The 15608-nt window shown below is 32.5% G+C and overlaps 1 protein-coding gene across 1 annotated transcript; it reads right to left on the reverse strand.

Moving 5' to 3' along the window:
• Positions 1 to 5492: 5492 nt before the first annotated feature.
• LOC115968943 (zinc transporter 5-like) lies at positions 5493 to 10755 on the reverse strand. Its single transcript, XM_031088485.1, has 3 exons — positions 9967 to 10755; positions 7876 to 8025; positions 5493 to 5930 (listed from the first exon to the last, which is right to left on the reverse strand). Exons 1-3 carry the CDS (start codon positions 10552 to 10554, stop codon positions 5619 to 5621), a joined length of 1050 nt encoding a protein of 349 aa, XP_030944345.1. The 5' UTR covers positions 10555 to 10755; the 3' UTR covers positions 5493 to 5618.
• Between the last annotated feature and the right edge of the window lie 4853 nt (positions 10756 to 15608).

Genomic DNA, 15608 nt, shown 5'->3' on the forward strand with positions numbered 1-15608 from the left:
CTCCCTCGTTGCCGTCGCAGCTCAACCCAGATCGCAGCTCACTCTCTCACGCTCATCTCTGCCTCTCTCCCTCGTCCCCGTCGCAGCTCACTCTGTGCCTCGTCGCCGTCGCCGTCGTTGGTACTTTAATCTGTTTTTTCTTTGTTAATATTTGCAAGTTGATTGTGGATGATGATATAGATCTGAAGTGTTGGTGTATGTGAAGACAAGGCTTGTGATATTATTGTAATTGTGAAAATTGATTTGGGTCAATTGGTGTTTCTGTTTGCCAAAATTACTTTGTTGTGTCTGCAACTTCTTGCTGCATGTTTTTTTTTTGTATTTTTTATTGCTGTTGGTTTCAATAATATTTACATTATTCTCAAATCATTTGCCCCATTACTAAAAGCAATCTCAACATAATTGAAATCCCAGAATTAACATAGCATCTGAATATGCTAGATTTCAAATTTACTTAACTACAGCTATCAGACCACATATTAATAAAAAAATAAAAAGAGAAGAAGAAAAATGACCCTCAAGAATAGAACAGGTGGACCATGGACCTGTTTCAAAATGAGTTCAGTGATAGAACAGGCAGACGCCTTATAGTATCTTAACTAGCTTTTTCTTATGATGGTGTCCTGAAAACAATTGGCCCTAATGTCTCACATACTTGACAAGCACAATGAAGAAGAAATGACTAATCAAAATGTGAAACAAAAGTAAGCTAATAGCTAGTCAAAGTGAGAAGAAGCAAAAACAGTGTGAAACAAAAGTAAGCTAATAGCTAGTCAAAGTGAGAAGAAGCAAAAACAGTAATACAAGTACCAATGACTTGCAGAAACCCTGTGCTTTCCCAGATAAGAAGACATTATTCTCAGAAACCCTATGCTTTCCCAGCAATACAAGTTAATTATTTAGTTTTATTTATTTATTTATTTTTTTTGGGTCTGTTGCATAATGAGTAGGTTCTGTGGAAAGTTGAAAAGGAAAAGTGAATGTGGGATTAGGATGTTTTAGGGATCAGTTTTTGTATTATGGTTCAATTAACTTGTGGAAAGGATGTTACATTTGAAAAGTTTTTTTGTCTAGTGACTTGTTTCTTTCATGCATTTTTGATGGGAAGGAGTTTTTTTTGTCTAGTGTGTAACAATGTGTAATTGTGTACTGTATTTTTGTAAGTTTTATGTATTTTTTAGAAATAAGCTTTTCTAAATGAATTAGGCTATTTTAGTTAATTTTTCTATTTTTTTTATTAATTTAATGTTTTTATATATATTTAAAATAATTATTAAATTAATTATGACGTCATCACGGTTCGACCCCGGTTCGACCTCGGTCCAACCTCAAAACCCTTGAACCTCTCCCTTTTACGGTTCAATGAACGGTCCGAGTCTGAAAACCTTGATGGTTAAAAGGCAAATCATTTTATATAAAATTTGCACAATATTATACATGAAATAATTATTGCTAATAAAGTAAATGGAAATAATGGAATTGCATGTTTGGCCATGATTGGCTGTATGAGATTTGACTTGGTCAAACATATAGTTGAGATTTATTAGAGATATAATTGTGAGTGGGGGGTTAATGAGGTGGCTATTGTAGCACAAGTTCCTGTTTGGTAAACAAATTTTTTTGTTTGTTTGTTTTGTTTGTTTGTTTGTATTTTTTTGGAAACCAAAAATTGGTAGGTCTCACACTTGAAGCTATTATTTGGTTGATTTTTTTTTAAAAAAAAAAAAATACAGTTTTTCAGAAAATTGGTTTCTTATTTTCTTGGTACACAAGTGGATTTTGAAAACTGTTGAGAAGATATTTTTAATATACAAAAAATGTTTTTAATGACAAAGTTATAAATAAATGGAAAACAACGGACCCCATAGATATGTCTAAAATATTTTATCTCTTAAATTAAGGAGGTTTTTTTTTTTTTTTTTTTTACAAAATAATTCTCACACTTCAAATTTGTTGGTTATCATTTTAAAAAAAAAGGTCAGATGGGGGGAGGGGGGAGGTACATGTAATCTACACGTTACTCTTTGTAAAAACAAATAATAAAAAAAATTCACAAAACTAGAAATGATCTCCCAAACATCTTTTTTTTTTTTTTTCAATATTTTGAAATTTTTTCTTAAAACTTAAAAGTGGGAACAAAACATGTTTAATGTAAAAATTAGTATATATGAAAACTAGTTTCAAATTTAATTTTTTGAAATTGTTTTTGTATTATTTTGAAAACAAAAACAAAAACCCTCCTACCAAACAGACCCTAAAGTATTTTAACCTTTGTGTAAATGTTAAAAATTTGGGCAAATTATAACTTAACTACCTTTAGTTTGACCAAAATTTAAGTTGTTTATATATGGTTTGAAATTTGACACTTTACCTATTCAAAATTAGCTCAGTTAGAGTTCCATAATTCACTTTTATTAAAAACATGGCTAAATATGTAATTTTGTTCAACTTTTATGTCTCTCTCCTCCAAAAATACACAAAACATAAAAATACAAGATTAAATAAGACAAAAAAATAACCCAGTGAAATACTTGTATCATGAGATCTCAAATTATAGGTAGACAATTTCAATTTTGGTCAGGACCTCAGGTGGGTAAAGTGTCAAATTTCAAACAAAAAATAAGTAAAGGTGGATAAGTTGTAATTTGCCCTGAAAATTTAATTTCATATCCTAATTTGTAGAAACAGAAATTAATGTTAGAAATTTTTATAGGACTTTAAATATCCCACTTAAATTATCTAAAATTAGAAAATCACACAAAAATCCATGAAGAAAAAAAATCAATTGTAACCCAAACACTATTCAATTTTTATCTGGTCCCTCAACCTGTAGATTTTATAATAGCCGAGGTTGTTTCTTTGGATTGAAGTGACTAAATATTTTAGTTTATTATAGAAGTCGAAGGAGTAAGGACACTAGTGCTACAATTTTTTCTGTAACTTTGAAGGGGTCTACTGAGAGTGATGAAAAAAAAGTGTTAGCACTGTGAGATCTATGCCAAAATAATTGAGGTAAATGGTGTCGTCTTAGATTTTTTTTTTTTTTTTTTTTTAAGAAATGTATTAAAGTATACTTGTATAATTTTTTTTTATAAAAAAAAAAGTGATGTTTTAAAAAATATTATATATAAAAGCTAAAAAGCTAAAAGTTGACTTATAATCTATTCTCAAGAACACTCATAGTTTACCTCTAGAAGTGAAAAGTCTCTGTTGTGTCTGTAACATTACTCTTTCTATATGAATAATGTTACACCCATAAATTATTTTATAATATTTTTACAGATTATTAATGTGACAAATTCTTATTAGTTCTAATATGAGTCTACCACTAACATCACATTTATGTTTACCTATAATTATTTGAAAATTACTAAAACCACATCAGCAATTTGTAAAAATGTTATAAATGAGTTTGTGTCTGTAGTATTACTATTTTTTACGTTGTTGTAACCCATGCTTACAGCCTCACATTAATAAATAATCATTTATTGCTCCTTTCATCTCAAAGCAAATTTACTTAGAGAAAAATGAGGCACATCCCTCTAGTTCCATCATTTCTCTTTTTTATTTGTGTTACATTAACTTTTGATGATGAGACAATATCGTTTCAAAGGGATCCACGTGCGCGCGCGCGCGCGCACACACACACACACACATATATATATATATATATATATATATATTGTGTTCATGGATAGATAAGTCTCTAATGCCAAAGGCATTTACTAGCTGTCACTATTGGTATCTCTCTATTATAAATTCCTTTAGGCCCACACACCTTAAAACAACATTTTTACCTTGAAACAACATATTGCAATCTATCCTTATGATCATCACTTTTATACACTTATGATCATCACTTATTAGTTCTAATATGAGTCTACCACTAACATCACATTTATGTTTGCCAATAATTATTTGAAAATTACTAAAACTACATCAGCAATTTGTAAAAATATTATAAATGAGTTTATGTCTGTAATATTACTATTTCTACGTTGTTGTAACCCATGCTTACAGGAGACATTAATAAATAATCATTTATTGCTCCTTTCATCTCAAAGCAAATTTACTTAGAGAAAAATGAGGCACATCCCTCTAGTTCCATCATTTCTCTTTTTTATTTGTGTTACATTAACTTTTGATGATGAGTCAATATCGTTTCAAAGGGATCCACGCGCGCGCACGCGCGCACACACACACACACACATATATATATATATATATATATATTGTGTTCATGGATAGATAAGTCTCTAATGCCAAAGGCATTTACTAGCTATCACTATTGGTATCTCTTTATTATAAATTCCTTTAGACCCACACACCTTAAAACAACATTTTTACCTTGAAACAACATATTGCAATCTAACCTTATGATCATCACTTTTATACACTTACGATAATGCTTTTCATGGGTTTAGCGCTGCTTTATCTTTAGATGAGATAGATACCCTAAATAAGTCCATAGGCTTTATCTCTGCTTTTACTGATAAGCCTTTCAAGCCTGCTACTACTTTTAGATAGCCCCGGAGCTCTTGTCCCTTAAACTCTCCACTGGTTTTTTGCCCACCTCAAACTATGGAAAAGACATTATCATTGGTACCCAAGCTTCAAAGATGATGGCATTACAGTAAGTAAAGTTTCATTCAATTGGAAGGGGACGTGTGAAGGAGGAAATGTGCAGCTCCAAACTCGTTGGACTTAACTATTTCAATATGGATTGAAAAGAGAAGCTAGATTATCAGGGAGAGTGTTGTCCATTGTGGACTTTGCTAAGGACACTATAGGCCATGAAAGTTTTGTGTCTTCAGTAGCTGTTGGGAATTTCATAAATGGAGTGTCTTATTTTGGTTATGGTGAAGGAATGACGAAAGGTGTAGGTGTAGCTCCAAACGTCTGATGTTATTTCAGGTATGCATCAAGCCATTGTTGATGGTGTTGATGTGATTTGCGTTGCCTTGGGACTCTATGCAAGTAAAAGAGATATGTCACTGCTTGATCCTTTAGCAAAAGCTTCATTTTCTGCCATGGAGAATGGTATATCTATCATGACCCTGACGTGAAATGATGGACTAGGCTTTTCAAATTTAACAAGTTGAACACCATGGGTCTTAACAGTTATATCTAGTACCATAGATTGAGCTTTTGGTACAACATTAACTATGAGAAATGGGCTAAATTTTTTGGATCGCTAATGTTTGTAGGTGAAACAATGGTAGAAGATTTACCACTATTTTGCAATGAAAACTTATCAGGGTGCACTTATACTTTGTCATCTTAAGCACCAACCCTTATATCTTATACAACTTGCAAATGAATCTAATATTGTTGTGGATTTTAGTTAGCTCAATTAGTAAAGTTTCTTATTGTCGAATAAGAAATTTGAGTTTTAATCCCAATAATAATAAAAAAAGAACAAAAAAAAAAAAAAATTGAATCCAACAACATTAAATAGTACTGACAACATCTTCATTAAGATCTTTGCTCTGTTATTACTATTGACATTACAAACAAAAAAGAAAAAGAAAAAGAAGAAGAAATTAGAGTTTGATATAGTTCCAATATAGTTCAAAAATGAAATAAAATCAATCTCCGAAAAAAAATAAAAAATAAAATCAAGATTCTCCCCATTTGGCCAAGAGTGACATACAACAAGCTCCTAGAAGAAGTGTAAAACTGGCTCCAACTTGGAGCCTAAAATTGCTTAGCATTTTTCTGCTCATAAAGTCAGCTGCAAGAAGATCAACAAGTGCCATGTAAATTAAAATTCCAGCAGATGCTGATAAGAGAAGCCCTTGAACAATGAGTGCAGTTGGGCTATTCACATTGTACATTTTCGATATGCCTATGCCAACAGCTATTCCCGCTGGAGTGGTAAGGGAGAAGAATAGTACCATAATTGCCACAGTTCGATGGCTGAATTTCGCCTGCAAAAATCACACATTCTAATTAACAATAACCACAATTTTTCCCCTCACCTTCCTGGACTCTGAAACTGCTTCCATTATGTGAAACTTTTAATTCATTATCAAATTTTTATTTCTTAATTTTGATTTCAAATCTAAAAAGAGTATCTAACTACAATCAAGATTTTTTTTTTTAAAAAAGCTTAAATGTGCATCATCTTTAACATTTCCGGGCAGTTTTATTTTGGTCCAAACAATTTTTCTTTTCTCAATTTAGTCCTCATCAAGACCCCATTTTGCCCCTTGATTTTTCAAATGAATAACTTAACGTTGCCTAGAATCTAAAATTACTATTTCATCCTTGATGGTATCCAAGACTCCCAAGTTGTTAGAAATCAAATTCACTTCAGCTCACCACTGCACACTCTTGGTGTGATGGTCACTCCATAAGTATAAGTGTTTGTGGGGTTCGGGGGCAAGGGCCTGGGTTCAAGTTTTTAGAAGGGAGTTTCATACACGTATACATTTAGATTAGGTTAGAGTAGAATTTTTATCCTGTATAAAAAAAAAAAAATTCACTCCAACTTGACATAAAATTTAAAAAGCCATGAAATTATTATTATTATTATTATTTTTATAAAGGAGGGTATTCAAACCTCTTCAAGTACCTGACTATTCCTTTCAGCGTATACAATCCCTCTGTCCCACACACACCAGGTTACTATTTTCCGTTATTAGTAAAAGATTCACATAATTGTTAGGAATGATTTATTTATCAAGGCTAAATTGCAAACTATACCCTTAAAATTTGGGGTGTTTGAATTTACACCTTGAAATTTTAGAATTTGAATTTACCCTTAAAATTTTATTCTGTTTGCATCAGTAGCCCCTTAGTCCATATTTTCTGTTAAATATCACATAAGCTTGTCATGTGTGTTTAGTTTTTCAAATAAAATGATGTCACATCGTTTTTGTAGCCTAAAAAATTTAAATAATTAAAAATGACATGGCATAATAAAATTTTACATGGCATCATTTTATTGGATGAATTAGACACAAGTGGCAAGCTTATGTAGCACTTAACAAAAAATATGGAAAAAGAAATTGCTCATGTAAACGAAATAGAATTTCAAGAGGGTAAAATTCAAATTCTGAAACTTCAGAGAGTAAAATTCAAGCACCTCCAAACTAAAGGTATAGTTTGCAATTTAGCTATTTATAAATAGCTTGAGATTCAGTCCACTTGAATCAGTTGAATGATTCGACTTGGGGTGGACTTGATAGGAAGTATGGATATGTATTAAGGCGTAAAAGTAAGTTTTCTTGATATCATATAACCAAAAGTTGCATTTACGATTATAACTTCTCAAGCGATACTAAGAGCTCGTTTGGTTTGGCCATGACTCAATTTTCATAACTCAACTCAAACTTAAAACCCATAACTCATAACCCAAATCTCACTTTATCTCAAAAACTCCAAAATTCTTGTTTGGTCACATAACTCAATCACATAACTCACCTTTTGCCATCATAGCTCATATTTCAGAAATTGAAAACACCAAAATTATGTTGTCAGTTTCCATCATCCATCACTCAAATTTTTGAGTTTTGAGTGATGGAAACATCACCCAAAAATCAAGCCAAACAAGACTTTTTCGGTGGAACCCATGCATTTTGGAAACTAAGTGATGAAAACTAAGTGATATCACTCAAAGTCATGGTCATCCAAACAAGCCCTTAATAGCTGGTTATGGTGCAAAACATGAGAACACAAAGAATACGAGCCCATAGAATTGCATGTGACCTATAACACTCGTATATACGCACAAAGAAGCAAATATAAGACAATGCAAACAAATTATAAAGATTCTGCATATTTGAAAGTTTGATATAGGAAAAAAAAAAAAAAGATAACGCAAAATTTTATTTCCATCTTCTTTTTCTAAGCTATTTTGTTTGAGAGTACCTGAGAGATGCATCCGCCAAGTCCCGTGCCCTCAAAAAACTGATGGAAACTCAATGCTGCTACCAGAGGCTTGATTGTCTTTGCACTTTCAGAAGTACCAAGCGATATTCCAATTATCACTGAATGGACCACGATTCCCAACTCCAAAACCTGTACATTCTCAGTGTAAAAAAAATTCGATATTTTTCTAATCTACGCTAATTAGTTTTTGGCACAAACGAGATTTGAAACTAAGTGTCCGTTTGATATAATTAATTTTGCATACTTATTTTTGCTACTATTTATGTGCCCTACTATACTTTTTAGTACTATTTATGAGTCTCACTGTCCTATTTCAGCTAACCTTCATCTTTATCTACAGTAATTTCAGTAAAAAATTTTCAGTTTCAGAAAAATAAGTGGATTCCAAATAGACCTTAAGTGTATGTTTGGGTTAGAATGAAAAATGAAAATTATTTTACTATTCAGCTTATTTTTGCTACCATTCATAGGCCCTATGACACTTTTTGGCACTATTCATGGGCTCCATTGTATTATTTCAACTAACTTTTACCTTTATTTACAATATTTTTAACAATAATTTTTCAGTTTTAGCAAAATAAGTGGTACCCAAACACACCCTAAGTGTATGTTTGGCTAGTTTATTTTTTGCTAACTTATTTTATTATTTAGCTTATTTTTGTTACTATTCATAGGTCTTATTGCACTTTTTGGTACTATTCATGGGTCTCACTCTACTATTTCAACTAACATTTACCTTTATTTACAGTATTTTCAGTAGAAAGTTTTCAGTTTCAGCAAAATAAACAGATTTCAAATAGACCCTAAGTCTACCAAAGTAGTCTTTATCAACAGAGAGGTCTTATTGTATTATTTCAATTAACATTTACATTTATCTACCGTACTTTCGGAAAAAAGTTTTCAGTTTCAAGAAAATAAATAGATCCCAAATAGACTTTAAGTCTATTATAGTAGACTTTATCAAGTGAGTTAAGTGAAACTCACTCGAAAAGAGATTCTCCAAAAAAAAAAAAAAAAAAAAAAAAAAAAAAAAAAAACTCACTCGAAAAGTCATGCTTTAAAGTTAAAATTATTGCATATAATAGTTTTATTTGTTTGAAGGTTTTATCGGTAACTTAAGATAACAAAAAAATTAAGGTGCGTGTGGGGCCCCTACCACCACCACGATATTCACACTAGGCTTTCTTGTGCTCTCTAATGTTAGAGGCATGGCGGCTAGAAGAGAAGCAAGAGATATACATGTTAGTTAGAAAAGGTAGGGTTCTTCTCCACTCAAAAAAAAAAAAAAAAAAAAAAAGGTAGGTACGTTTGTCAATTTTATTATATATAGTAATTAAAGTGATTGATGTCACATTAATTAATAATAAAATATAAATAAATTTTTTAATTAATCTTTATTATGTGTTTAAATGTCAATATACCACAGTTTTATATAATAAAATGTGTCTATATAAGTATTTTTTTAGAAGAATATATTAAGTATTTAAATAAAATTATTTTGAGAGTTCCAAAGTGGCTTAGGATTAGGATTATGGGATAGATTGATGTCTCTTATTTGTAGTATCGTTCAGCATTGCTCTAAATAGGTGTGTTTGTTTCTTCAAAAAAAAAAAAAAAGTCCTCACGTTTATTAAGAGTATATACCCTGTTACAAAAAAATTCCTCCATAAAAATTCATTTGCAATTTGTCCTTAACTCGTCTAAATGAGAACATTATCATTTATCAATTTGATGCTTTATACAGTTTTGCCCAAAAATGAAGAGCAAAATGTTTGCTGGTTGTTCCATGGATATATGGAAGTTGACTATAGTAAGAGATATAGAGAGGATCATATTTAAATTTCTTTTCCTCCCGGTTGTAAGTTGTAACTATCGAATTTGAAAAAAAAAAAAAAAAAAAAAACCTAGGGTCATAGATGCCAAAAATATAGGCATTGTGATTGTCTCGATCCTTTTCTTTATGAAGAGATCAAGAAGGATTTAAACCATCTTTTTCATTGTTGTAATTATTGGGAAAAAAAGAAAGAAAAAGAAAGCAGAGAAAAAAAAAAAAAAAAGGCCGTAATTTACCTGAGATATTATGCGATGCCGAACAAGATCAGATGAATTTGACTTCTCTAATACAGATATAGAACCATGTACATGACCTGCATGGGCCTCATCACTTTCCTCCTCATCAGCATCCAGTGGCTGAGCTTTCCTCAGATCAGACCTCTTTCGGTATCCTGTAGCAAAAGCTTCCATCAACAATGTTCCAATAGCTGACACCATTGCCACAAAACCCGTAAAGGGAAACTTTCCCCACGGATTTTCACTAAGGCAAGGGCTGTTTAAACTTTGATAAGCATCAGGAAGTACATGAACGAACCCGGTTGCTAAGATTATCCCGGCTGCAAAGGCCTTAATAAGGAAATAAATGTCTTTCTCTGGGTTTAAAAATCTAAATCTCTTTACCAAAAATGGAAGACTAACTCCTAATGCACTAGCAAGTAGGATTGAAGCTATGGAAACTAGTTTGTATTTGAGTGCCTCGGATATGCTTCCATCTTCTTCTTGGGATTCACATGTGCACTTTGAAGAGACTTGGATAGGGCCAACAAGAAGAATAAGAGTAAAGATGGTTAAGAATTTGAATAAAGAAATTTGGAACTTGATCATTGCTTTGGATGTGTGATTATGAAAGAAATAAGGAGAAAAAACTTTAGCTATGGTGAAGCTGTGTTTTGAGAAATTATTGATGCTCTTATATATAAAATGTGGTCAACAATTCTTGGAATTCTTGAGAGAGAGAAAGAGAGACCTTTAATTTGTCATCTTAAGTTGGCTTTACTACTTTCTCAAAAAGAAAAGAAAAGTTGGCTTTACTAACTAGGGGAGGGACTTCACTTTTTTTTTTTTTTTTAAAGCAATAAATTTGAACATATAGTTTTCGTTCAATGAGAATTGATTTTTATCACTAGGTCAAGATATCGATTAATTTTTGTTATATGTGGGATTTGAACAAAGATCTCTTATTCAATAACAAATAATGGTGCTATTAAGTGTGGTATCATATACATTCTCAAAAAAAAAAAGTTGATAACCAATTAGTTTTTGTTATATGTGGACAAATGATGGTGCTATAAAGTGTGGTACGTTTTCATTGATTAAGCTGGTACGGATAGCAAAGCATCATATATAGGTCGTTAAAGACAGACTATTAGATGACAAGCTTATAATCAAACTTTATTGTGCTGGACCGCCACATAGAGATTCTTACCACAAGAAATCAGGTAGAACCTACAAGGGCTCGTGATCATTTCAGTTTTTTTTTTTTTTTTTTTTCCCCCCCTAAGTTCTTGCCTTTATGTTCCACGTACCTTTTACTATTCATCCATAATAAAATAAAGACCATTTTAATGTAATTATTTAAATTAAACTTATTTGACCCATCAATTGAAAGATACACTTATATATATATAGAGAGAGAGAGAGAGAGAGAGAGTTGAGTTTAAGTTACACCTGGTGTAACTCTTATAAACTTATACCTTTTTTACACCATAGACTTCTAAAAGATTTAACAGTTAAAAAAAGAGCATTAAATGCTATTGTTTTCTACCTTATTACCGGCAAAATTTGCCAAACAGAGAAAATTCTGAAAAATGTTAGCCGGACAGCACGCGTCCAAACTTATTTAGTTAGTTAGACTGTTTTTGAAAGTCGAGTTTGGCAAACTCGACTTTGGGCTGGATTATAGACACAATAGTGGCGTTTTCTATAAACGCTGCTATAGCCACTAAAAAAACACCACTATAGTGTGCGTTTTCCAGCCCAAAGTCGAGTTTGGCAAACTCGACTTTCAAAAACAGTCTAACTTATCAAATAACTTTGAACACGTGCCACACGCCTAATTTTTTCCTAAAAATAGTTTGTTTGGCAATTTTTTCCCTTATTACCTAATTAATATTAGTATTCTCTCTCTCTCCTTATTTAATTTTTTCCTAAAAATAGTCTGTTTGGCAATTTTTTCCCTTATTACCTAATTAATATTAGTATTCTCTCTCTCTCCTTATTTATTGCTTTCCACCAAATAATATTTTCTTCAACACAATCTAACAAAAAAAATTGAAAAATAATCCCATTTTCATTGATTTCACAAAACTACCCAAAACAAGAGTCAGCAAATGACTTTCAAATTCACCGTGAAGACCTTAAAGTCATGGCCGCTAAGGCAAGGAACCAAACCAAATTCACCAGTCTTGAGTCTCCTGACGTTGGAGCAGTTGTAGAAGTCGTAATACTCATCAGTCTCTAATGAGTAGTAGAAAGGAGAGCCCATAGTAGTGAAGTTGAAGTTTAGGAACCGTCTGGGAAGGCATCCATCTGGGTCCTTGATACTCATCCACAGCTAGCGAAGTCCCCTGAAAGAGGGAGAGTGAGAATTGTTTGCCTTTGGTTGATGCATGATAGATTGAATCCTGGATAGCCACAGCATTTGGCTTGTGTAGATCTAGAGTTAGTAGTATTTAGTTGAAAAGGGAATTTGATCCTAAAATCTGATGCGTAGCCATCGCAAGATAATATTGTTTCGCAAATTTTGGCTCTTGATGCTGTGTGATGGAGGAAGAAGAAGAAAGTGAAGAAGATTTGAAAGAAGGCCATTTAATTTGTGTCTTTGGAAGCAACAAAAAGTATGCTACATAGGATAGATTTATTATTATTGTACATAATGGCAAGGGATAGAGACTTTTTATAATTAAGCTGAAATTTCACGATGAAATTTTGACGTAATGCATGGGAACAATATTAGCTCAATGAAAATTAACTATAAAAAGTCCAAGTCTATACGAATATGCGATCTAGTAAAGGAACTTTCATGTTTTGTTCCTAAAGATTTTTTTTTTTTAGAAACAAGAAGATTTCTACTAAGAAGAAATGAAAGAAAGCATCCATGAAGTTTCAATCTTTTTTATTATATATAAAAAAAAAAAAAGAATAGAAAGAAAGAAAGAATCTTTGAAGTTAATCAGGTATTGAATATATATATGTACCGTTTCTAATGTAATTAGTTTAATCGATCACAGTCATCGAATCTAACAGATTTAACCAGATATGTAGTTGGGCATATGAACTTCATCTAGGCTCTTGGATATAAATAGTGATAGAAATCTCCTTGGTAAGTAACTCAATGAAAAATTAATTACTCCATTTTAGAGTATACTTGTGCAGTGTTAATTAAGGTTATGCATGGCTTTGATTTTTCCCTATAATTCATCACCGTCAAGAAAGTGTTGAATTTGTGCAAGAGAATATAAGTAATAAGTTCCTCCTCGGAAAGTGAGACTAACTTTTGGAGAATTTTTGGCATTGATGAGAGAGAGAAAAGTCTATCTTCTATTGTGTGGATAAAACAAGTAGTTAAGGAAGCCTCAAACCTTGGCGATGGAACCTTATATGAACATGGCTTAGATAAGTTCTAAATGTTTATGTTTTACTCTTTTATCCATTTCATAAAAACCCGTCGATTAAATCAGGGCATGAAAGACTTGTTCAAAGTAATTCTAGAAGAATAAGGCCATTTTCCTACTTCTTGTGTATTTTTCTTGTTTCTCCGAGCAGCTTGCTATGCATTTTTCTTATTTCTCCGAGCAGTATTTTATAAACATATATATTGTTAGATTGTGTTGAAGAAAATATTATACAGTGGAAAACAATAAATAAGGAGAGAGAGAGAGAGAAAGAGAGAGAAAATGCTAGTATTAATTAGGTAATAAGGTGGAAAACAATAGCATTTAATGCTCTTTTTTTAACCGTTAGATCTCTTAGAAATTTATGGTGTAAAAAAGGTGTAAGTTAATAAAAGTTACACCAAGTGTAACTTGAACCCATTTCATATATATATATATATATATATATATATTTGTTAATTGTCTTTTTCCACTGAAGAACCATCAATTGAAACCTGTAAGAGTAAAATTCCCAAGTCAAACAATGGGCCTTGGGCCCTATACAGAGTCCAACTACTACCAAAGGGAGAAATGGGCTGCCAAAACAAATGCTAGCCCAACCCTAATAAGTCCAAACTTATTTAAAGGAGATGTCTGAGGAGGAGTATCTCCTCGGACGCGCCAAATACAAGCCCAACGTGCACCCTATCCATAATAAGGGGTCATTCCAAACAAATATTGGTAATAAGGATAGGTCCAAAAAGGCAGGAAGGAGGAAGAAAAGATAAGACGTCCAGGGGGCAGCCACAACTACCGAATTAAATGCAAGGAAGCTACTTTCCCAGCCGCATTAATGTGGAGAAGACAGGCGAACAGTGTTACATTGGCCAATGCAACTCACAGAAAGATAAGGTGGATGTCCGATGGGACAGGCACTCAAGTGAGGGTCCAGATGGTTAACAAGTGTAAGGTTCTTATCAATCTAAGGAGGCTATATAAGAGAAGGAGATCCTCATGAGCAAGGGATTGGAAAATTTAGAGGGAAAAAAGAGAGAGAGAGATAAAAGAATTCTGTAGTCTTTAATCAGAGCAAGAGGTGCACTCATACGTCTCCTCGGACCGATATCCTGTGGACATAAATGAAATATTCTTACGTTCAGATTGTTGCATGGCATACAACTAATTAACGTTCACTTCGTCCAGCCCTAGTTCCGTAACCCGCTCTCTACAAATTCATTGTTTAGGGTCTTTTGGGCCAGAACCACTTACTTGCTGGGCCTGGGCCCCAAAAACAACCCTTACAAAACCCATAAGATCCTTTTCTTTACCAATGCATTGATTTTATAATATTAATTTAACAGAAAATAGTTATTTGTCATCAATAATGATTTAGAAATAATTTTTTTTTTAGCATGACGAAAGGCTCGAAGAGGTCGTGGAGAGTCAAATTTAATGTTACACATTCTATATATCTAGCACATCGATCTTTCCAACCCACGTTTCTCAACAAATTGTGGGAATATACTGTGTCAGTCTAACCATCCATATTTCAATACAATTTACATTCACTAATCGTTCAAGTTTAAAGTTTGACAAACCAGTACCCAGGCTTTTAGCTACACGATTGCTGATGATTTCAGCTTTATCATTACAAATAACGAACTCACTGTACTAAAATTGTTCATTGCAATCTTATTGTCTTGATGAAAACATATATACAAAATGAATAGATAAGTGAAAGAAGAACAAGAAAAAGAGAGATGAAACATCCTTCGAAATTAACAAAAGCTGCATGGTACATTTTTATCCTTGATGAAGAAGTTGATCACAAGATTGACTCGATTAATATGCAAGAGGAAGAGAGGAGCACCTAGAGATTTGTTGGAGACTTGGAGGTATGTTGGCAGGAACTCTTCGATACTTAAGTTAGCAATGGCATCTGGGATGATGCTTACTGTTAGGGAATTTAGGCCCCAATTGTGACGAATTACAAATGTTAAGTCAGGTTATTAATTAATCCAATTATGCTAGGGTGTTAATTGGTATGGACATGTACCATATCACATAGATAAAGAGAATAAAAGACACGAAGTTAAAATGTATAAATCCAATATGTAGAATTGAAGTTTTACAATGAGAATAACCCTATTATAATTTGCTAATTTATGTGGTACCAGGTAATGTGACTGCACACAATCCCAAAATGCAAAAACTCTTTTACTAGTGACCTTTGTCGCACTTACAATTTCAAGTGCCCAATTGAAGATTCACTCCAAAAACTTTGAT

Source organism: Quercus lobata, chromosome 11, assembly GCF_001633185.2.
Source record: "Quercus lobata isolate SW786 chromosome 11, ValleyOak3.0 Primary Assembly, whole genome shotgun sequence".
NCBI lineage: Eukaryota > Viridiplantae > Streptophyta > Magnoliopsida > Fagales > Fagaceae > Quercus > Quercus lobata.

Coding starts and splice junctions, on each gene's coding strand:
- LOC115968943 (XM_031088485.1), bottom strand. CDS start 10,554: ATGATCAAGTTCCAAATTTCTTTATTCAAATTCTTAACCATCTTTACT. Junction 8,026..9,966: donor GGCATCGCATAATATCTCAG/GTAAATTACGGC, acceptor GAGAATGTACAG/GTTTTGGAGTTGGGAATCGT. Junction 5,931..7,875: donor TTGGCGGATGCATCTCTCAG/GTACTCTCAAAC, acceptor TGATTTTTGCAG/GCGAAATTCAGCCATCGAAC.